Source organism: Cydia strobilella, chromosome 11 (genome assembly GCF_947568885.1).
Source record: "Cydia strobilella chromosome 11, ilCydStro3.1, whole genome shotgun sequence".
NCBI lineage: Eukaryota > Metazoa > Arthropoda > Insecta > Lepidoptera > Tortricidae > Cydia > Cydia strobilella.
This window is the reverse complement of record NC_086051.1, coordinates 18,247,453-18,271,602: the sequence shown is the minus strand read 5'-3', so window position 1 is coordinate 18,271,602 and position 24,150 is coordinate 18,247,453. Positions and strand designations below refer to the sequence as shown.

General features: G+C 37.8%; 1 protein-coding gene across 1 annotated transcript in view; it reads left to right on the top strand.

Annotated features, from left to right (window-relative positions):
- The window catches only part of LOC134745651 (uncharacterized), a 424,512-nt gene that overhangs the window by 219,078 nt on the left and 181,284 nt on the right, over window positions 1–24,150 (top strand). The window contains exon 4 of the mRNA XM_063679774.1: window positions 10,162–10,229. Coding sequence (XP_063535844.1) covers window positions 10,162–10,229 — 68 coding nt within the window. The remainder of the gene's footprint in view (window positions 1–10,161; window positions 10,230–24,150) is intronic.

Below are 24,150 nucleotides of genomic sequence, written 5' to 3'. Positions count from 1 at the left end.
TAAAAATTATATCTTCGCGTTTCCGGGTAGACTCTCTGTAAACAAACCGCCTTGATGTATTATTAGTCATAGTGACTTGTCAAAAATAATAATCTTTGGTTTACAATATGTGCTAGTGCTGCACTCTGGCGGCAGAACATTGCAGTAATACCCCCTATTAATGATATTGAAACAATTAAAAGCACGATTCCAGTTTTTTGTAGTTTTAAATTCTGGTAAATATGTACAGTCGAAGGCAAAAATATCGATCCAGTCAAATGGCTCAAAAATATGTGAACACGACTTTATTATCTAAGGTGTAAGAGCGTACACATATTTTGAAACTTTGGTAATGTATATATATTTATGCCTCGACTGTATGTATTTATATTTTGCTCTTGATTATTGTTTCGACGATCCATTAGAATCGGCTAAATATAGAAATTGGAGGCGTCCGTGAGTCGGCGCGGTTATTATTCAATATTGTTTAACGCAAATTTTGCCTAAGTAATGTTCTCATTCAGACACACACGGACGTACAGATTTAACAACCGTACAACCACCCAACTTTAAGTAGTCATAGAGAATAGGATCCTATAGAAGTGGCCTTCCGCGAGCGCCCGTGATTTTTTTTTACTAGTACAAATTATTTACCAGTCGCTTTTCGGTGAAGGAAAACATTTATTTATTTATTTAAACTTTATTGCACATAAAATTATAAGTACAAATGGCGGACGTAATGCCATAAGGCATTCTCTACCAGTCAACCACTGGGCTTAAAAGAGATGGTTGTTAGGTGCAGGATTAATACTCGAAAAATTAAAACGATAACATCGTGAGGAAACCGGACTAATGCTAACAAGGCCTAGTTACCCCTCTGGGTTGGAAGGTCAAATGGCAGTCGCTTTCGTACGTACGTCAATTCTTAGGATTGGTTGTCGAGCGGGCCCCATGCTCCCATGAGCCGTGGAAAAATGCCGGGATAACGCGAGGAAGATGACTGCGTGTGCTGTCAAAATCTCTGCAGACTTGGTTTAACTCTAGCTATGACGGTTCATGAACGGAGAGGTGAAATTTTCACAGATGGTGTATTTCTGTTGCCGCTATAACAACAAATACTAAAAAACCGGCCAAGTGCGAGTCGGACTCGCGCACCGAGGGTTCCGTACTTTTTAGTATTTGTTGTTATAGCGGCAACAGAAATACATCATTTGTGAAAATTTCAACTGTCTAGCTATCACGGTTCATGAGATACAGCCTGGTGACAGACAGACGGACAGACGGACAGACGGCAGACGGACAGCGGAGTCTTAGTAATAGGGTCCCGTTTTTTTTACCCTTTGGGTATGGAACCCTAAAAACGGGACCCTATTACTAAGACTCCTCTGTCCGTCTGCCTGTCACCAGGCTGTATCTCATGAACCGTGATAGCTAGACAGTTGGTGGTGTATTTCTGCTGCAGCTATAACAACATATACTAAAAATTACGGAACCCTCGGCGAGTCCGACTCACACTTTTCCTGTTTTTTTTTAATGCTATCTATCGACTACGACCGTGTGTAGCAGACGCGCCAGTAATTTGTCTCCGTCAGACGAATAGCCCCAAGGAAGTAAGGCTCTGTTCACACTGATGGAAGGGGTAATGACGCGCGAGTGTGGACGCGCCTTAACGTCTAGAAACGAAGCGAATGGTGTGGTTATTTAAGTAGTAGTTATCATATAGAACATGTTAGTTTTTATGTATGTCTATTATTGTCTGTGAGTTTACGAATAAAAACATTCTATTCTATCTTCTTCTTCTTCTTCTTCGTCGTTCCCTCATGACTGAGGATCGTGACCAAGAACTATATCCCTCCATTTAACGCGATCAAGGGCTATGTGGGCTGCCCTCTGCATGGAACCACATGCTTGTCTAATGGAATCCGACCATCTTGCCGGGGCTCTTCCTCTAGCGCGCTTGCCTTCAACTTGCCCCAGTATGATGTCACGTTCGAGGCGGTGCGGCGATCGCATTATGTGCCCAAAGAATCTGAGAGCCCTCTCCTGGCAGATTGTTGAGAGTCGTTTGGTGATTCTATTCTATACAGGGTGTTAAAAAAATAAGTGCATTCCTGTTGCTAGGGAGGTTTTGGGATTATACTGAACAGCTTTTACTATGGGACCAACTACGAAATCGCGAAAAAATGTTTACCCTCCCATAGAAAACGGACCAGCCAAAATGTATGAAACAGCCAAATTTTTTTTCGCGATTTCGTGGTTGGTCCCATAGTAAAAGTTGTTCAGTATAATCCAAAAACCTCACTGGCAACGGGAATGCACTTATTTTTTAGCCAACCTGTATAGTCTACAAACTAGTCTGTTTGTTCACGATTATTATAACGTAGTATTTACCCGGGCTTTTGCTGGTACATTTATAAATGTTGCTATGTACTATTCATGCCACTGTAAATATTGTATTTTTTCAATTCAATTCAATAAAAAAAAAACATTTATTTCGGACAATTCGGAATCCATATACAATTTAACATATCAAATATTAAAATTAAAATTAAAATTAGAATTAAAATTAAAATACAATCAACTTTTAAAAAAATTTGATATAAAATTCAAAATTAGAGTTAAAATTATAGTATTGTTTAAATATAAAATTACAATTGAAATAGAATTAAAATATATAATTAAATTAATTTTTTAAATTGATTGGATAAAATGAACCAATTAAATTAAATTAAATTAAATTAAATTAAATTAAATTAAATTAAATTACACATCATTAAATTAAATTCAATTCATTATATTAAATTAAATTTATTAATGAGGCTAACGTGCATGGCGGACCAGTGCTTCAGAAGGCCACTGTCCCACCTGCTAGCCACGACGGCCAGGAGGCTGTGGCGGCTGCCAATACTTTATTCATAAAATACAATTTTACAAGTCAGGTAGGTGCACAGTATTGACTTGTGAAAGAGCCCTTAAGGCCGACTTACATAATCTTTTTTTGATTTTAAATTTTGACGGAATTTAAACGAGGTTTGTAACAGGTTGCTAAGTTTTATGAATAAGGTTTTGGACTGGTTTCGAAGGGAAAGCTTAAATCAAACACCTTGTTCAACAATTACCCGAGTATGTTTAATTTGGCTCTACGCAAATTCTCCAAATAATACAAAAACAGTTTAAGGCGGTTCCCTGAGCCAGAAGGCGAAAAATCTCCTTATATGATCATGTTTTTCTAAGAGGCGTTGATATTCGTAGACATGGAAAAAATATATGTAGTTCTTGACTATATTATCTTTAATATCATAGCTTCCGATACACGAATTATGACACTTCGCTCGATACAATTAATTCCCAAAGTAACCTCTAACTCGGACTTTTAATCTAACTCTTATATAAGTACGTTAACCAACGTTCGCTAGTTTGACGGAGGTAACAGCCCCATCAACCGGGACATTGGGTAAACCGTTTGAACTAGGCGTTTTATACAGTTTGACTTTACTGTACAGCTCTCCTACAATTGATAGCTCTTTGCTTGTAATTTAAAACTAATACAGGACTTAATCGCGTACAAACTTACGTTTATTTATGGCCTGACGTTTCGAACGTACGTGGTCACAGGCAGACTGGCGAGGAATTGTATCAACATCTTCTTGCCGCGCGGGTTTTGCGAACTACCCGCACTTGATCTTGATTATTAACTTGTACGTTAGGGTTGTCACTTTGCCTACACACAACACTCACGACATCCAATGGTATGTGGCGGGCTCTTTGCTTGTATCAACTACTAGCATTAACTAAGGATAGTAACAGAATATCTTACTTACCCCTCTGGTGATTAATGAAAGGTTTTGCGGCACATAAATTACGAATACTCTCCATAAATAACGGGCCAGCAATATTTTGCCGGATATCGTCGTTAGGGATTGTTTGTTTTTACGGGACTAATTATCTTTCCTTGATAAATATTAACATTACATTAAGCCGGTTTAAGACGTGAAGTATAATGAATGGAAATAATAACTGCTTGCTTGCTTAATTTAAAAAGTCAAATATGGTTAAATCATTAATTTATATTTAGCACTGTGGGTAAACAGTTAAACTACACTCTAAATCTTAAATAAATTACTTGGTCAAGAAAGTTTGTGACTGTTGAGAGACACTGATTGAGAGCTTTTTGCCAAGCCCTCAAGCTTTGCCGATTGGCAAACGGATCTACAAAAAGCCGGCCAAGTGCGAGTCGGACTCGCGCATCGAGAGTTCCGTACTTTTTAGTATTTGTTGTTATATCGACAACAGAAATACATCATCTGTGAAAATTTCAACTGTCTAGCTATCACGGTTCATGAGATGCAGCCTGGTGACAGACGGACAGACGGACAGCGGAGTCTTAGTAATAGGATCCCGTTTTTACCCTTTGGGTACGGAACCCTAAGCAAGCAGCAAATACTAGAATAAGTTTTTATCTTTTGTTAAAATCAGTTTAATGTTATTAGGTTAAGTGGATCTGAAAAGGCTATATTATTATTATTAAAAGGATTGAGAGCTTTTGCTTTTGTTTTGCTTTTAACTCACGAGTGAGCTGTAGCTTTTTTTTAAATTATGTCACTAATCCATACGAAACAAGTAGGTATAAATGAGTTTTACTTTGAAAATACTTACGTTTATAATTTTGTTTTTGTTTATGCTTTAAAATATTTAATTTGATTAATTTAATAGCCGTTTCAAACATTTTTACACAATTTTTAGGGTTCCGTACCCAAGGGTAAAAACTATTACTAAGACTCCGCTGTCCGTCTGTCTGTCTGTCACCAAGCTGTATCTCATGAAGCGTGATAGCTAGACAGTTGAAATTTTCACAGATGATATATTTCTGTTGCTATAACAACAAATACTAAAAAGTAAGGAACCCTCGGTGCGCGAGTCCGACTCGCACTTGGCCGGTTTTTTAATTGTGGCTGAAGGCCGATGGGTATGTGCTTTCGATGCCTAAACTGCCAAAAAATTTAAAATGGCCGACGTAATGATTAAAATGTCACCGTATTTAAAAATTATTTCGTATTAAATTTAATTTTTTCGTCGCAAGTGTGATGAAAAACACTGTGTGTAACTCCGGGGGGTAAGAATATTCGAATTTAAACTGTTGTGAAACATACTAACATTAAATAATTTCACGGCGAGTGACTTAAACAAGTGAGTCTACTGTGATATTGTTTAAGGTAAGAATATCCTGCGATTCCTGCGGCTGTCGTGAATATTGTACGAGAATCTATATTATTATATAGATAAGATAAGATACGATAAGATAAGATAAGATAAGATACGATAAGATAACTGTGTATAGACTCTCGTAGAATATTTAACTTACCCCCCTTAAAATGTACTATTTTGAACGTTGGTTTGTAAAGATTGTGAACTTGACTGTACTAAAACCTTTTAAAATATATCAAAATCATCACAAAAAACCTACCTACTTATTTATTAGTTATTATCGTGGGTAATGGACGCGGTGACCTAAATCGTATCTACTTACTTATTTACACATAATTATATGTACGCCGTCGTCGCCGTCAACGCACGCCACCGCATAATCAATAAACACTATGTTAACATTTGTGACGATTTCAACCAAAAGGTACCACATTTTCGCCTGTTGATAAGGTTGATTTCTAATTGAAGCTATATGACACTTGAAATTGTAAATTGAACTTTGTAAACTTGACATGTTCTCATTTATTGATTCGTAACGAAATGTGTATATAATTAGTTATAATTTAGAACATGACGATCAATAGGAGATACTCATACTTAGTTAATAATCCCGTATTTTGTTTTTGACATGAATGCATAAAATTTAATTTTTAATTTAATTTAAAATTTGTGACATTTTTTTGATTTGTATCTATTAATTTATTAAATAATGTTATGTAAATATCTAGTCAATGAAGATCATAATATAAATTCATGTAGATTAGTCTAGCATAATTTATAATGTAATTTCATATTATGAGAATAAATATCTAATCTAATCTAATCTAATCTATGGAAATAGCGCCACTGACAAGCGACAATAAGTACCCTTTTGGTTGAAAATGGCACATTTACTAGTCCATGCTGCCTTTAGAACTCGCCAAATGATGCGAGCTACTTGCCTGTCCGAGATAAATGTTTGTACATAGCCAATTAGAAATTTAAACGGTGAATGTTCGCGCCAAAAAGGCAGTCTTTTTGTGACATAATAGCAGTGCAGTAACAAAGAAACGTCAAATTCAATCTGTTCGTGTTACAAAATTAAAATACAAATCAATTTATTTCATTACTTTTTACATGTGTTCTTAGTTATATTATAAGATTTAGGTAGGTAATTAGTCCATCTTAAGTATAAAGAGTATTAGGTAAGTATTTATCTATACATTGTGCAACTATTTATTAAAATTATATTTATTTTTAAATTAACACTTGTTTCTGCTATAGTGACGTCACGAGAATAAAATGGTGGTCGGCGTTTTCGGTCACAATGACATAGGTACATGATAATAAAACTACGATTTTAATTTTGAAATTACAAACAAATCTCATGTTTTTGTAAAGTTGTAACAAAATAATAATAAATTCGTATGTATTTTTGTAAAAACTATGCAGGGTGGCTAAAAAATATGTATATTCCCGTTGCCAGGGAGGTTTTGGGATTATACTGAGCAACTTTTACTATGGGACCAACCACGAAATCGTGAAATAGTTATTTGTGCAACAAGAGAGGAAAGTTGGTTTTTCTTGCGAGTGTTTATTTTGAGTCCCGAGAAAGCGAAAGATTCTTAGGTAGAATCTTGAGCGTAGCGAGGGACTCAAAAACACGAGATGTAAAATAACTTTGCTCTCGTGTTGCACACATAATTTTTCACCTCAGTAGTGAGAACATATTAAAGGTTAAAATGTATTTCGAATTACACAGAATAAACAGAAAAAAAAGTATTATAATATGTACGATACGATACGAGACGATACGATACGATACAAGACGAGACCGGACCGGACCGGACCGTACCGTACCGTACCGTACCGTACCGTACCGTACCGTACCATACCATAAAAAAAATGTAATAAAAGTATGAAGTTCATGGCCTTCACTAAATTAAAAAGCTACATTGTTTCACTCCCTGGAGTGAGGAAAGTCGCACTTTCCTCACTCCAGGGAGTGACGAAAGTAGGCTTGTTCGAGCTGCTGAGGTGAAAAAAAATTTACCCTCCCATAGAAAATGGACCAGCCAAAATTAATGAAACTGCCTAATTTTTGTTCGCGATTTCGCGGTTCGTCCCATAGTAAAAGTTGCTCAGTATAATCCCAAAATCTCCCTGGAAAAGGGAATGCACATATTTTTTGGTCACCTTGTACATATATAATGTCGAAACTCGTCTATTTACTTTCTCCATAACCAACGTGTCATGATTAAAGAGAGTTTTGAATGATTCACGGTTAGTTTCACTAGACTTATATTGACCGGGATATAGACCGTGATTACCTTTTGTATTATTTGTGAGCTCCCGATATTTCGACGCAATTACATGCATCATGTTCACGGGTGACTGAAGATAGCGGGTGGGTGTCAAAGTTGTGTAGACAGCGCTCTGTCTACCCTCATTCTTGCGCGTCGGCTGCGTTCACTTTCAACGTTACCAACGGTCGCATTCACACTTGTTGGTCCGGTCGCGTTCACACTCGTTGGTCTGTCCAAACACACTACACTCACGGTGTCACTACGCGTGTTTGATTCGGATATCACTGGTTTTTTACACAAACAAATCACAGGATTCCACACATTTGACAGTTTGAACCCATCTTCACGATTAAAATTTTTGTATTTGTGAATTTCGGGAGCTCACAAATAATACAAAAGGTAATCACGGTCTATATCCCGGTCAATATAAGTCTAATGATTAAAGAGGTTTTATTTTATTAATTAGGTATTGTAGGGTGACCATGATTGTAGATTATTAAATTATAAGTTAACAAAAAAAAAATGGTGCGAAAATCTAGCATCAAGGCCACACAAGCCTCCTGCAAGGCCTCCATCCATCACCGAGTTGATCGCTAGTGGCTAATCAACCCTGACCCGAAAGTGTAAGGACAATCCTACTTTAGGTTAAAATACAAGTTGCTCTGTGAACTGTATAAGTATCAGATCTCTCTACGTTACGGTTGATTGGTAAAGAATTCCTTATGGCATTAGATATACTTTTTGAAATCTATCAATATAAAAACTATAGTATTTTTTACATAGCTTGAGTAGGTGCGGTGACAGCTGTAATCTCAATACAATTTTGCGTTTTAAGCTTATAAATTGTATGGAGATTTCAGCCTCTCACTGTACCCAAGCTTTGTGAACAGTACAGATTTCATCAGGAATTTAAAACAATTAGATACTTATCTGAAATACAAATAGCTGACGTAGCTGAAACAGCCGCCAAGCTGAAGTGGGACTGGGTGGGACACGTTTGCCGTGATGATTTGTGGGCTAAAATAACAACCAATTGGGTCCCACATCAAATCCGGGGTCGCGGCAAACCTCGACGGCGTTCGCGAGATGACCTGACGCCTTTGACAGGAACTGGTGGGACTCAGGTGGGAGACGGGTCAACCCGGGTGGGGGACGGCAAGAAGATGTTGATACAATTCCTCGCCAGTCTGCCTGTGACCACGAACGTAACGTCACGTTCGAAACGTCAGGCCATAAATAAACGTAAGTTTGTACGCGATTAAGTCCCGAGTTAGTTTTAAAATTATGAGACGGGTCAAGACCGGGATACCTGGAAAGTGGGGAGGAAGGCCTTTGCCCAGCAGTGGGACACTCTAGGCTCGTATAAATAAATAAATAAGATACTTATCAGAAAAACTGTACTTAAATTAAAGACGAGAGTAATAATTTGAATGCTACATTAGGTTTATCACACCAAGGGCCTGACACTCTTTGATAGAGAAAGATAGTCTTATTGCGATTCCTATAAGAGGAACGAGAAAATAGTGCCATGCTTTGTCCTTATCACCGACCGGGTTTTTTTTCATGGTCGGGTTATGCCAGCATAGGTACACCGAAATTTATAAGAGTGAAAGAGAAAAAGGATTATGCTGCCATACATTAACCTGTCAATACATGAATATGTCTTTCTCTTACCCCTGGTCGCTCGGTTTCATGTCTATAACTAATATACTATGTCTATGCAACTATGACACGAGAATGACACACGGCTTCATATATTTTAAAATGGCGCTTACAAGATTAGAGCTAATCCCGATGGAAACATAAAAAATGAATGCGATTTTTCTCTGGATAACAGATGCGACTGGGGATTTAGGTTGTGATGTAGGTACGCCGAACGTCCAATGTAATAAATATATTTTACGCGAGTTACAAAGCTTGTTTGTAACTGACAAATGTTTTTTTTATACCACGTCGTTATCAAACTAGCGTAATAGTAAGCAGTCACCGTAGCCTATGGACATTCGCGTTGCCGACCCTTTAAAAACCTAGTCCTTTTTGAAGAATTTCATACTGTAGACCCTCGGAGAAACCTCCAACATGGTTTTAATTTATATAATCCTTTTGATTATCTACCTTAACACAAAAAAACATAAAGTCAATATTTGAAACACGCCGCCCAGACGTGTGATGCAAAATAATGACTGTATAAAAAAACTATATATTAAATCACATTTACAATCGGCTCTATCGCGAATTTATTTTGTTACCTTTATTTACCGACGTTTCGACACAGGTTTCACGGCGGTGGTCGCGGCTGATGTCCCAGCAAAATGTCAAAACAGAGATTTGTGTGACGAAAAGTCAGTCAGTTAGCCGCGACCACGACCAGTGAAACCTGTGTCGAAACGTCGGTAAATAAAGGTAACAAAATAAATTCGCGATAGACCCGATTGTAAATGTGATTTAATATGTGTTGAAAACGCGAGTTTTAATTGTTGTATAAGAAACTAACTCTATACTAATGTATGTTTTTTACATACCTACTAATTATAAGTAATAACGAATGACGTGTTCCATGTACCCTAGGTTTCATATTTACAAAATGGCATACATATTTCAAGTGACGAGATTCATACGCGCTGAATGATAATTAATGATGTTACATAATTATAATGATAATGATGTTAATGTGTGTTCTCTTTTGTTGCAGGTTACGCTATAGGAAAATAACGAGTGCCACCATATACCAAGTGTTCTTTACTAAATATTTAAGACTAGGTAAGTGTTTTTTTCTACTCCCGTACTTTTATCTGTCATTTAAACGGTCGTGCACACATCTTTAAAACCCTACCTTATAGTTGTCAAGACAAGTCTTTAGTCTATCCCCCAAAAACGCATTTGTGCATACACGCAGTATCTTTTTGGCACTTTTCGATACTTCGTGTAATGACTACTTAAAAATATTGTATGAAATACATTGTTCCCAACCTCATTTTTAATGTCATCTCGGACAAATAAGTGAACCATTGACGTTTTTTTTTAATTAAATTTTTTAAAATCCTCTAACAGAAGTGTCTCAGATTATACTAAGTATTTAAAATAGGTAGATAGGGTAGAAGACAACTAGATGACATGAAAAATATTTGTTAAATTTACAATTTAATTTCAAATTAAGTGCTTGGTCGTAGAAAAAGTATTGTATGCAACGTTGTTTAACTGTGTCAAAAAATATCCGTGGCGTCTTTATTAACAATTTTCGGCTTTGCCTCAAATACTCACGTGTTATTTTTTGACCTCTCTTAAACGGGATACCGCCGTTTAGCCAAAATATTTTTCGCCAAATTTCACTTCCCAACAAACTTATGGCATCAGTTTCATTTCCCAAATGAAATTTTAGCAAGTTTTTATTTCGCAACCATTTCGTTTCGCAACCCCATAGTTGGGAAATGAAAATCACGTACAAGGTTGGGTTAGGTTAGGTTGGATTATGTACCGGGTGGCAGACACGGGGGCGTCTGTCACCCATACGGAAGAGGTCCTCGGGTTGGAAGGCATGTCAAGTGTTCGGACATGCCCTTAATGGTGGTTTCGGGCAAACATCAGCCCGGTGATGGGCCCTAACGGGCAGCTGCTGGTGGGGTTGCGGATGAGTGACGCCGCGTGCCCGTGACTCCACCCCAAAGGCAGAGAGACGAACACCCCAGGTTTTTTAGTGAGTAGAAATCTCACATATCCTCAGTGCCTCCCCCTGGCGCTGGGGAATCTTTCGAAGATTTTTCCTGGGCAAAAAAAAGAAAAAAAAAAGGTTGGATTATGTAAAGTTGGGAAATGGAATTCGGCCAAATGAAACGTTGGCGAATAGTTGGGTGCCAAGTGAAATTCTGCAATGCAATTTTCGGCGAAAAGGCAGTAAACCCTCTTAAACAACGGTTGCATAAAATACTATATCGTTAATTTTTTAATGGCATACTTTTAAAATGCTTATAGTTTTCCCCTAACGGTGATAAGATATAAGATGTTGATAACTTCATCGCCTGGTATGTACATGCATGTAATTATAATTAAACAAATGAATAATAAAAATACGAATCTATAACTTAAATAAAACTCAATGGCAAACAAAGATAAAACATAATAATATCTAGAAGATAAAAAATAAAGAGAAAAATACAATAGTCAACCGAACCTTATAAAAGTTAGTCCATCAAAGATTTATCTTTTTAGCTTGACAAATACGTGTCAAACCCAAGCTACAAGCATAGAGTAACTTATACTAGAGCGGTACTGTCATAGTAAATTTTGTAACCCCAGTAAATTCACTGCCATCTGTCGACACACTTTAAAGCTAAAACTGAAGATTTATAAAAATACTATAAAATGTATTTTAATATGGATAAATGATTTTTTTTATTTGCATCAATTATTTTTATGATTTTGACCCATGTTCTTTCACTGATATGCGTTAAAATTGTTAAATAACAAACGAAACCGTCAGCGCCATCTATACGACAGTAGGCCAAAAGCTAGTAGCGCCCTCTGAACGAGAATCAAATTTTCTTGATTTTCGAGGCACGTTTTTTCCTTAGACTGTATCCATCTATTACGGAGTTATATCTATCTTAGCTACAAGTATACTTCGTCTAAATACTCTAATATAATATAATACAGGGTGTTTCTGGCCATGGGACTTTAAATTCAGGGCTCGATTCTACTCGCTAAGCTGAGCTACTTTTATTATGGGACCAAACCCGAAATCGCGAAAAAAAAACTTGGCTTTTTCATACATTTTGGCTGATCATATGTCGACGTTTTCTATGAAAAAGCCAAAAAATTTTTCGCGATTTCAGGGTTGGTCCCGTAATAAAAGTACCTAGCTCAGTTTAGCGAGTAGAATCGAGCACTGAATTTAAAGCCCCATGGTCAGAGACATACATGGCGCTGGTGGCCTAGCGGTAAGAGCGTGCGACTTGCAATCCGAAGGTCGCAGGTTCAAACCCTAGCTCGTACCAATGAGTTTTTCGGAACTTATGTACGAAATATCGTTTGATATTTACCAGTCGCTTTTCGGTGAAGGAAAACATCGTGAGGAAACCGGACTAATCCCAACAAGGCCTAGTTTTCCCTCTGGGTTGGAAGGTCAGATGGCAGTCGCTTTCGTAAAAACTAGTGCCTACGCCAAATCCCTCCCATGAGCCGTGGCAAAATGCCGGGACAACGCGAGGAAGAAGAAGGTCAGAGACATACTGTATATCAATAATGTTTGCGATCCTTCTCCGCGACCCGGATATTGAATTTGCGAGCCCGAGCCTCCACATCCGGCCACTTACGAAAATATGTCAAAAAATACAACCTCTTTTATAGGAAAAACAAGGTGGCCCCTTCAGTGCTTCTTAGGGCTTTGAATGTTTTCACAAATTTAGTGAGTGTTTTTAAAGAACTATGTGGGCCATTTTACTTAAGAGTCCCCGGCAAGCTCGGTTCTTCATAAACGTAGTTACGCTCTCGTTTTAAAACGACTAGCTAGATTGCTCTGAAACTTTGTACTTACTACTGATTACAGACCTGGATATACCTCATATCATTGTATGTGCAAAGTTTCATTACAATCCAACACGTAGTTTTAAAATGAGAACGAAACTCCGTTTGTAAGGGAAGGTGTAATTCGGCCGAGCTTGTCGGGGACTTAATTATATTTTATTTTATTTTCTCTGGATTATGACTGTGTGCCTTGTCAAAAGTGCTTGTTTTTAAGCCTACTTGAAATAAATAATTTTTGAGTTTGAGTTTGAGTTTGAGTTTAAGGTTGAACACGTTTTTGTTTTTAATTTGTAAATTTTTATGATATGTCTACTCAGAATCACGAGCTTTCTCGATTGTAATAGAAGAAAAAGTGTTTAATCTTTTTTATACATTTTTCATTCATACAAAGTCAAAGAGAGAGTTTCCGAGCTCGTGTGGTGAAAAAATCTTGATCATAAAAATTGGCAAATTAGAAATAAGTTTTATAAACCTTTAAATTTCGCACACGACCTATATATATATATATATATATATATATATATATATATAGTTTAGTATAATCACTTGTAGTTTTAAGTAGTTTTTAGCTGAAAATGTGCGCTGAAGTTGTACGGGATTTATTGTTTTAATTCGTTGTTTTGAATTTTAATTTCAGCTACTATAATAAAGCAAATTAAATAGCTATGAACATAGATACGAACAAGAATAGCTTACTAATATAGCGAGGGTTGCTAAGCCCGACAGCTGTTAAAAAAATACTAGTTAATAAATAAATAAATAATTGCTAGTAAATAAATTAAGGGCTAGCTGGCGCGGGTGCACGGAATCCGTGTCACGGAGCGGCCGAACGCACGCGGATGCCATTGTATAAATTCTGTCGCACGCGTCCGCGCCAATTAGCAACGCTCCTAGCTAAGTCGGTAGCGCATGAGACTCTTAATCTCAGGGTCGTGGGTTCAGGCCCCACGTTGGGCGCCAAGTGTCACGGTTAGGATCTAGACTACTAGACTTAGGTATATTGACCAGGATATAGATCGTGATTACCTTTTGAATTGTTGTTCTAGTGAAACTAACCAAGGAGCAAAATGAGTAATCTAGATTCGTGCAAACAAAGAAATTTAATTAAAAGATAAAAAGTTACTTAAAGATTCGGATTACGCGAATCTAGATTACTCATTTCGCTCTTTTGGTTAGAAGTCGAATTCCTAACCGTGACACTAGTGCCCAACATAATATCTTTCGTTAACCCGCTCACCCGCTCCGTGCAAACGCGCCAGCTAGCGGACGCCCTCAAGGATAAAACAACATTGATACTCGGTATACCTTCAACCACTAAGACGAAAGTGGAGGACCCGCGCGAAATCGCCTTTTCATACATACGTAGTCCTCAATTTCCTCTCTGGATATTAACATTATTGAAAATAGTTTGACACAGTTTGCTGTACATAATTACCACAGCTAGGCCCCTACGTTTGCTATTTTTCGAAGTTAGGAGCATTAAAAAAGAATGTATGAATGAATGTTTCCATAATGTCAATAGAGAGGAAAATGGGGACTACGTTTGTACCGAGAAACGGCCGTCCCCTTTCCTCCTAATTCTTCATAAATATTAATGCTGCCCACCGCAAGACGATAATAAATAAACATTGTTTGAGGTCGGATCATTATTTCCGGCACCTGAAATATTAACCCTTTCAGAACATTTATTGTTGAATTTCAGCGGAGGCTCATTCTGGTGTAACAATTTGATATGGTTTTCATATTATTTTGATACGATCTTGACCGTAAGCGGCTCACGCTAAATAAATGAAATCAATGAAATGAAGAAAAAAAAACGCGGATTGGTACTGACGAAATGCAATCAGCAGTTTTTCATACGGCGTTTCGCTAACACTTGTTGATGTGCGTGAGAATTCCTTACCGTCTTTACCGTAAGGGCACTCGGGGCCCGTATCCAGGGCCCCCATCCTAAGGGATAATAAATAGAAGAGCATAGTAGAAAAATGTTAGTTTAATTCGCTTTCTTTACTTTCCAAAAAAGCCCCAAATTCATACATATGTGCCCAAGGGCCCGAGCACAGTTTGCAAATGCTTTAAATGTTTTTAGTGCATTTCGTGGCACTTTAATCTTATTGTATACTTTCTTTTATATTATGTAATTTCTTGTTTGTTTGTGCTTACGAATAAAATCTTATTCTATTCTATTCTTTAGTAGAAACAAAGTTATCGATTTTTGAAAATAACATGTCACTGCGCCGTCGTATCTGCAAAATGTCAGAGCAATTCAGGGCACCTTTTGTTAAAATCGGAATCATGTGAGTGGTTAAGATGGCCTTGCCGTGATATGCCTGATGACACTACTCAAGTTCGTATCAGAATGAAATGAAAACCATGTCGATTCTACAAGGTTTTTTTTTAACTTAACATTATTCATAGTATTGTCTTCGGTTACCGCGATATTTACTCATGGAATAAAACTATGAAAACGAATTATATGTCACCCGTTGACCACGAACGCTGTAAAGGTTTCGAAACGTAGGATGTATTTATAAATTCAATATACGCGATATAATCAGTTTTCATAGTTTTATTTCATTAACATTATCCAATTGAGCTGAAACTTCACATACCTAATACAGTTGTGGTGCATAATTGTTTTCCATCGTACTTTCTCGGAAACGTTCGTATTTGTCATGCTACTTTGTAACCTCAGTACATTTTGTACCGAGACTGACTTTAGTAACAAAACACGTACGTTTCCGTGAAAATACGATGGAAAATAATTATGCACTACAACCTGTAAGTTGGGTGACAATCAGGCATCGTAAACTGCGAGCGAAATCCATTGAAGTACTAGGGTTGTTGTCAAGTCCAAGTACGTCATTTCAATGGATTTCGCTCGCAGTTTACGATGCCTGGTGACAATGCAATAGTTATTATGGTACCATCGAGCTGATCTGATTATGGATACAGGAGGTGGGCATTGAAACTGTGATAAAACGACGCAATCTTAGTGTTTGGGTTTGTTAGAATATTAGTTAACTGTTAAGAAAAATACAGACAGCGATAAGTTTCTCCTTTCTTCTAACTAGCGTTATCCCGGCCTTTGCCAGGGTCCGCTTTCCTACTTGCCTTTCTCCACTTTGCTCGATCCTGGGCGTCCTCTCGCGTATATAAGCCTGCGACAAGACAAGACAGCGATAAGTTTCTCCTTCCTTCTACCTAGCGTTATCCCGGCCTTTGCCAGGGTCCGCTTTCCTACTTGCCTTTCTCCACTTTGCTCGATCCTGGGCGTCCTCTCGCGTATATAAGCCTGCGACAAGACAAGACAGCAGCGATAAGTTTCTCCTTCCTTCTACCTAGCGTTATCCCGGCCTTTGCCAGGGTCCGCTTTCCTACTTGCCTTTCTCCACTTTGCTCGATCCTGGGCGTCCTCTCGCGTATATAAGCCTGCGACAAGACAAGACAGCGATAAGTTTCTCCTTCCTTCTACCTAGCGTTATCCCGGCCTTTGCCAGGGTCCGCTTTCCTACTTGCCTTTCTCCACTTTGCTCGATCCTGGGCGTCCTCTCGCGTATATAAGCCTGCGACAAGACAAGACAGCAGCGATAAGTTTCTCCTTCCTTCTACCTAGCGTTATCCCGGCCTTTGCCAGGGTCCGCTTTCCTACTTGCCTTTCCCCACTTTGCTCGATCCTGGGCGTCCTCTCGCGTAAGCCCGCGACAAGACAAGACAGCGACGATAAGTTTTTATCAAAAATTAAATTTTTGACAAAAACTATGTCATAACACTCATAACAGAATCAGCTTCTAGTTGTACTTCAATGTTGTTTGATTTCAAAGATTATCAAAGGAATTTACCTATTGAGCAATGTTTAGAATTTATAAACAATTTTAAACTTAATATTAATGTTACGAATTTGCTTTTACAATTTAATTAATATTCCAAGTTCATTAATTTCGTCTGTTATTTCATCTTTAGCACAAACTCATTAATTTTGAAATTATAGATTTATTCTAAATATATAATGCTCTAAACAATGGGATATAAAAAGTCATAAGCTTGAAAATAAGTAAATTCGTTTAAAAATTATGAACACTCGTACATTAAAATATTTTAAGTCAAAAACATAAAATGTTCCAGTCTGCATTGAGTTTGTAGAAAAAAATCCTGAGTGTATCATTTTTAATTTTTTTTGCCATCTGACGTTTTGAGGGTTCCGTACCCAAAGGGTAAAAATGTAATAAACTGTCCGTCTGTCACTAGGCTGTATCTCATGAAAGTCATGAACCGTGATAGCTAAAGAGTGGAAATTTTCACAGATGATGTATTTCTGTAGCCGCTATAGCAACAAATACTAAAAACAAAACACAAACTACAACAAAAGTGATTTATTTGCCGTTTTTTGCGTAATGGTACGAAACCCGTAGTGCGCGAGTCCGACTCGCACTTGGCCGGTTTTTCGCTTGTGTTTTCCTTATAGACCGCGAGCCACGAATAGATTTCAATGACAAATAGTTAAGGGCGATGCGTAATAAATTCTAGTGGACGTCAGCTGCCACTCCGTTAGTGGGTTGAGGAATGGCAGACACCGAAACATGTAAAATAAAATATAAAAAATTAGTCATCGCCTCCCGTTTGATACTTCATCAGATGATAGTATAGAAGCTATTATGATTTAAAAAAAATGTCAGCCGGTTGTATCGCGGTGGAAAGAGCGTCAGCTGGTCACATGAATATGTGAAAAATAAGCGCTATACCTTTTCATGATAGTGAATAAAAATCATGCAACTTTGCATACTTTGCGGACATACAATGTTAAGGCGCTAAGAGAGCAAAGTTCGATTGTTCGTCCTTGTTTTACGCAGCGAGTAAAATCACATTTTTCTCACTGTTTTTAAGCAGCGAAGAACCCCTTGTTCGAACTGCTGAGATGAGAAAAAAAATGTCAAAATGTTAAATTCTTAACTTAAGTCCGGAAAGGACACCGACTTAAACGCTCTTAAAAAATAAAACACCAAAGTTACCCAAACAACAGAATTGTAAATACATTTAAAATAAAAAGAGCTAAATAGTCTCCGTTTTACGACATTTCTTCCGTCCGTCGTTCGTCGGCAAACAAGGCTTTTAAATCGAATCGTCTACTGTTATTTTTTCTACGCTGTAGTGAATTTGTACGGCTTATTTTGTGTGTTTTGCTTTCTTTGCTAGTTTTAGGATGCTCGTCAGGAAATCGTGCCCTTCGTTTACCCTAAGAACTACCACGCACTGTCGACTGGTCGCGACTGAATCAACGGCGACTGTAACTTTCTATAGCTTAATATAGGCGTTTACGCAATTTTAATAACAAAACTTCCGTGAGACACAGACATATTAAACATATTAATAACGGGTCACTCATTTATTTTAAGTCGAAAACGCTCGACATGTTTCACTCCGTACCGAGTTGTGTATGTTTAATATGTTTACGCAATTAATCACCGGTTGCCCGGGACTCGCTGCATAGTGTCGCCGGCGACCACTAGGAACAAGGGTTCAAATGGAAGCGTTCACACTGCGAGCAACTGTCAAGACGACACATTAGCATCCGTCTCTCTCTCGCACATAGTTTTGAAGAACATAACATGTTTTAGTGAAGCTTGCGCTTGGCTTGGCCTCCTGGCCCGAGTTGCCTATGGTTTGGTCGCCGAGAGACCAAGTCGCCGAGAGACCAAGTCGCCGAGAGACCAAGTCGCCGAGAGACCAAGTCGCTGAGAGACCAAGTCGCCGACGACTAGTCGACAGTGTGTAACGGCTCTAAGTTACTAGCTAGCACGCACAACAGGCAAGTTTGTTTCAATGGTGTAATTTCAACGTAGTGATTTTTGAGGTAGATTTTTATTTTGTTGTCGTGTTATTTTTTCGTCAGATACCTATAATATATACATACATAGACATAATTTGGTGTAACGATTTTTTCAAAGTATATCCTAAAAAATCTGGAATTTACAATCAATCCAAATCAAGCTGCAAATTCAGCAAAATTTCGAAAACATCTGCCCAGGTATTAAAATCCTGCAAAAATACTCGCTCTGCCTCCTTGCACCTGTTTTCCAGGAGTCATTCTCTGATTTCATCAATTCAAAAGTTCATAGTTTTTCAGAATTCTCGGGCCCACTCCTCGAAATTAATTCCCACATGGCACATGGCTCTCTGTATTCTTCGTTCCTGCCTTTTCGTCCCCAAATTTACATATTCCCTCCGCTGTAGTCCCTTATGGAAGTCCTCAATACTGTACACTCAGCTGGTTGTTTTTTTAAATGTCAATATTAACGATCGCCAATTCCTTCATGCCACCCTACCAATTAGATTCGGAGATCTCTGTATCCGTCAAATATCAGATTTCGCCTTACCCGCGTGTCTGTCCTCAGTACATACATGGAAAAATATATTTTTTACAATACTACCAGAATGTATAGTAAATGGGAATTTGTTCTGGTAACAAATTTTGCGTTCTCCTAACATTTTTTTCTGTTTAGCCAAACATTTGATTTGAAGCGATTACAATTCGTTTGTAACGGGCAATAGTATATAGTGTGTAGTAGTAGTGTATAGTTGAGTTTACTATCTGTAGAGTTGTCACATATACTACGATAAAAATTGTAGGGTCTACCGAATTCTCGTTACAACCAGTTTTTTTTTTCGGTGCAGTACGTTTCGGTCGGGAGTTGGAAGGGGCAGACTTCGGCGGACTTTCTCTGATCAGATCGGGGAAATCCTGCAGAAAGGCTAGGTCAAGAGCACCCTAAATCGGCGAGCGTATATGAGGAATGTCATGAAAGTGAAGGAAGCGCTTTCGCTTCCTGGTAGGTATGTCAGGATCGTAGCAAGTGGAAATCCGTGGTCTCTGCCTTCCCCTCCGGGAAATAGGCGTGATTCCCATCTTAAAGGCCGGCAACGCACTTACAACCCCTCTGGTGTTGCGGGTGTCCATGGGCGGCGGTAATCGCTTTCCATCAGGTGATCCGTCTGCTCGTTTGCCTCCTATTTCATAAAAAAAAAAAAAAAAGATTATATGTATGTATGTATGTACCCTCGTAGGTAAAATCCTTACGCCATCAATCCATGGTTTCGAGGTAGCTTCAGCTTCTCGAAACCACAGTGATGGAACCAAGTATTTGGTCAAAAATCAACAAAAAAGTCCGAATGATGGACTGCTCGTCTTATACGTCTTATAGATCGTCTTATAGAAAAGTTTTTTTTTTTCTGGATGACATGGGTGTAGATGTAAAGCTTTGATTGGAAATAATAGACAAGATATAGTACACAATTTTTTTTCTTAGGCTGTTACGTTTTTATAAGAATTTCCGCGAGGTAGAAAAAAGCCGATTTTTATGATATTTTTAGGGTTCCGTACCCAAAGGGTAAAAACGGGACCCTATTACTAAGACTCCGCTGTCCGTCTGTCCGTCTGTCCGTTTGTCCGTCTGTCTGTCACCAGGCTGTATCTCATGAACCGTGATAGCTAGGCAGTTGAAATTTTCACAGATGATGTATTTCTGTTGCCGCTATAACAACAAATACAAAAAAGTACGGAGCCCTCGGTGCGCGAGTCCGACTCGCACTTGGCCGGTTTTTTTATTTATTATACTTCCAATATTATTTAAGTAAAGGTTACAGTTAATTTTGAAACAATGTTAAGAAATGCTGAAGAATTATAAAAAAGATCCAATATAATTGATCTAAAGTTATAGTTTTCCCCTAATTTTCATTTTCCTATTGACTGCTATATTATTGCACACAACTGTACATATTGGGCTAGGTCACCCATGTTATGTTTTATTTATTTTTTAGGTATTCGTGTTAGTTTAGAAGAAAAATAAATAGAGAAGATAATAATTATCATATTAAGGCTTCCGCGGATACTTTATCATTTCATCAATAATTCAATAAGTAATACATGACATATTTAAATCTGATATGTAAATAAATAGTGTTCTATGTGTAATAAAGTTTAAATAAATAAACACCAGAAAGCCAATAACAGAAATAATTAGGTACAGTCGAAGGCAAAAACATCGATCCAGACAAATGGCTCAAAAATATGTGAACACGACTTTATTGTCTAAGGTGTAAGAGCGTACACATATTTTTGAAACTTTGGGAATGTATATATATTTATGCCCTTGACTGTACCTGGAACAAAAGGAGCTTTAATATAATTATTTTCTTTTTAAAGTCTCGAAAGCTAGCGTCTTAGGTTTTTATTATGAACAAGCGACTATAACTTTAATTTATAAAGGTATTTCCGCGAATTTGGGTCACTAGGGCTTTGAGAGCACCCTTTCCGGAAAACGTGTAATGTCTTCATTTAATTCCGAGCCATACAAAATATCCGGTGTCAGAGGGGGAAAGTATCGCATTTGTAACAAAATAAACTGATGGTAGATACGTCATCTGGCGAGTGTGTAAACTTTGTAAGGCATATCTAGATGAGTTACATTGCATAGATTTATTTAGTAGAATTTTTGCTTGTATCATAAATTTTAGAAGGTAATGTGCATACTAATGCAACACACATATTGGTATGTGCAATATTGCTAAAATACATATTCAATTCAATTTATTAAAAAAAAAAACGGCCAAGTGCGAGTCGGACTAGCGCACCGAGGGTTCCATACTTTTTAGTATTTGTTGTTATAGCAGCAACAGAAATACATCATCTGTGAAAATTTCAACTGTCTAGCTATCACTGTTCATGAGATACAGCCTGGTTACAGACAGACAGACGGACAGACGGACGGACAGACGGAAAGCGGAGTCTTAGTAATAGGGTCCCGTTTTTACCCTTTGGGTACGGAACCATAAAAACTATTATTTTTTGGATATTATGGGTAATGAATAAAAACCTATAAACTTACATTTGCAGTAGCACAAAATGTATTCAAATGATATCAGTTCGTGCAATACCCGATTTACTAGACTACAAACATTACATAGAGGCCAGTTCAAACTTACATTTTGAAAATAAAATGATGTCGTCAATGTTTTATCATTCGCCCGTGCGCCTCGCTTGCGCCAATACCCTACTACCCTACCCTACCGCTTGAGCCAGAACCCTTTTGTTTTGCTGCCACGCACACAGCAAACCTACCTACCTTTTGTTAATGCTTTTTGTTCTATATTTATTGTATTGGTATTGTTATTGTTTCTATTTTTTTCTATATGTGTGTATTGTGGCAAGCGAATAAATGGTTTATCTATCTATCAATACAAGCACGAGAGAAATGCACTCGCGAATGATACCTGAATGAAATGAACCTTAGGCCTTTTTTGTCAAAATTATTAGGGGTTAAAACCTTACAATTGAAATTCTTTAAAAATATGTGCCTTGTATCATAACGCGGTTTAATGCACACCCAAAGCAATGAGGATATAATAAGTAAATTTTGTAACCACTGTAAATTCACTGCCATCTATCGACATATTTTAAAACTAAAAATGAAAATTTATAAAAATACGTTAAATAGTATTTAAATATGGATAAATTATTTTTTTATTTGCATTAATTATTTTTATATGATTTTGACCCATGTTCTTTCACTGGTATGCGTTAAAATTATAAATAACAAACGAAACAGTCAACGCCCTCTATACGAGAGTAGGCCAAAACTAGTGGCGCCATCTGATCGAGAATCAAATTTTCGTGATTTTCGAGGCACGTTTTCTCCTTAGACTGTATCCATCTATTACGGAGTTATATCTATCTTTGCCCAAAGTGACTTAGCAGTTTTATTTTAGGCTTTTATTAATACAAACATGACTTGCAATTCGGTTTTACGTTTTGCGACAAAATAATTTTACCCTCCTAAGTCCTGCGGTGATGATGATGTATTCCTGATATCCCTCATTAGGGACATGGGCTCGCAGAAGAATCCTCCATTTGTCACGCTACTGCTACTTCCAGCTCTTTCCAGTTGAGTCCAGTTGAGCCAGCCTCTTTCTCACGGCCTCCCCGACCGTCTACTGCCAGCCGAATTCCAGCGGAGACCCTGCTTGGCCAGATGGCTGTCCGGCCTACGGAGTAACAGGAATACATCATCATCATCATCATCATCAAGTCCTGCGGTACCAAATTTTGTACATAACAAAAGTCACCCTTCAGTCCCAGCATTAAGTAAATTACAATAGTAATAAACACCGATAGTACATATTTCTGTACAAAACTTTTAGATGCCCCCGGCTTTCAAAATTGAATGCTCGCGCGGAGTATTCTGACAGTCCATAGAGTTGTAATTAGTCTGTTCAGGACTGGCAGCAAATATTTATAATATGCAAAAATAATAACAAGAGGCCTCTAGGACTATGACGTTTAAAAAAAGCTGGGACTTAGGTTAAAGCATTCTTGCTTCGCACTGCCGTATTTCCGGACCGATACGACCTTCAAGAAAAGAGCGTACTCCCCTTTTAAATGCCGGCTACGCACTTAAAACCCCTCTGTGTTGCAGGTGTCCATGGGCGCCGGTAACCGCTTACCATCAGGCGATTCGTCTGCTCGTTTGCTTCCTATATCATAAAAAAAACTTATTATACTGACAGGCTTCGTCTTTTAACTGTTTGACGTGTCTATGGTTTTATTGTTCTACAATTTATTCCATTAGTGAGTCTCTTCGTAATGGCAGCGTGAGATTTGGTCATGTTACACACACAAATTTATATATTATATTATATTACCTGCCGATAATCTGTATAATCCAGTGTTTTACAATAAAGTCTAAATACATATGTAATTCTTCCAATAACCATTATATTAAAAAAACCGGCCAAGTGCGAGTCGGACTCGCGCACGAAGGGTTTCATACCATTACGCAAAAAACGGCAAAAAAATCACGTTTTTTGTATGGGAGCCCCCCTTAAATATTCATTTTATTCTGTTTTTAGTATTTGTTGTTATAGCGGCAACAGAAATACACCATCTGTGAAAATTTCAACTGTTTAGCTATCACGGTTCATGAGATACAGCCTGGTGACAGACGGACAGACAGACGGACAGCGGAGTCTTAGTAATAGGGTGCCGTTTTTACCCTTTGGGTACGGGACCCTAAAAATTAACAACCTCGCACGCAAAAAAATATTTTGTGGCAAAAAATATTCATTTTGGAAAAGAGCTGATATACTCTTCAAAGTGCTGGATCGATTT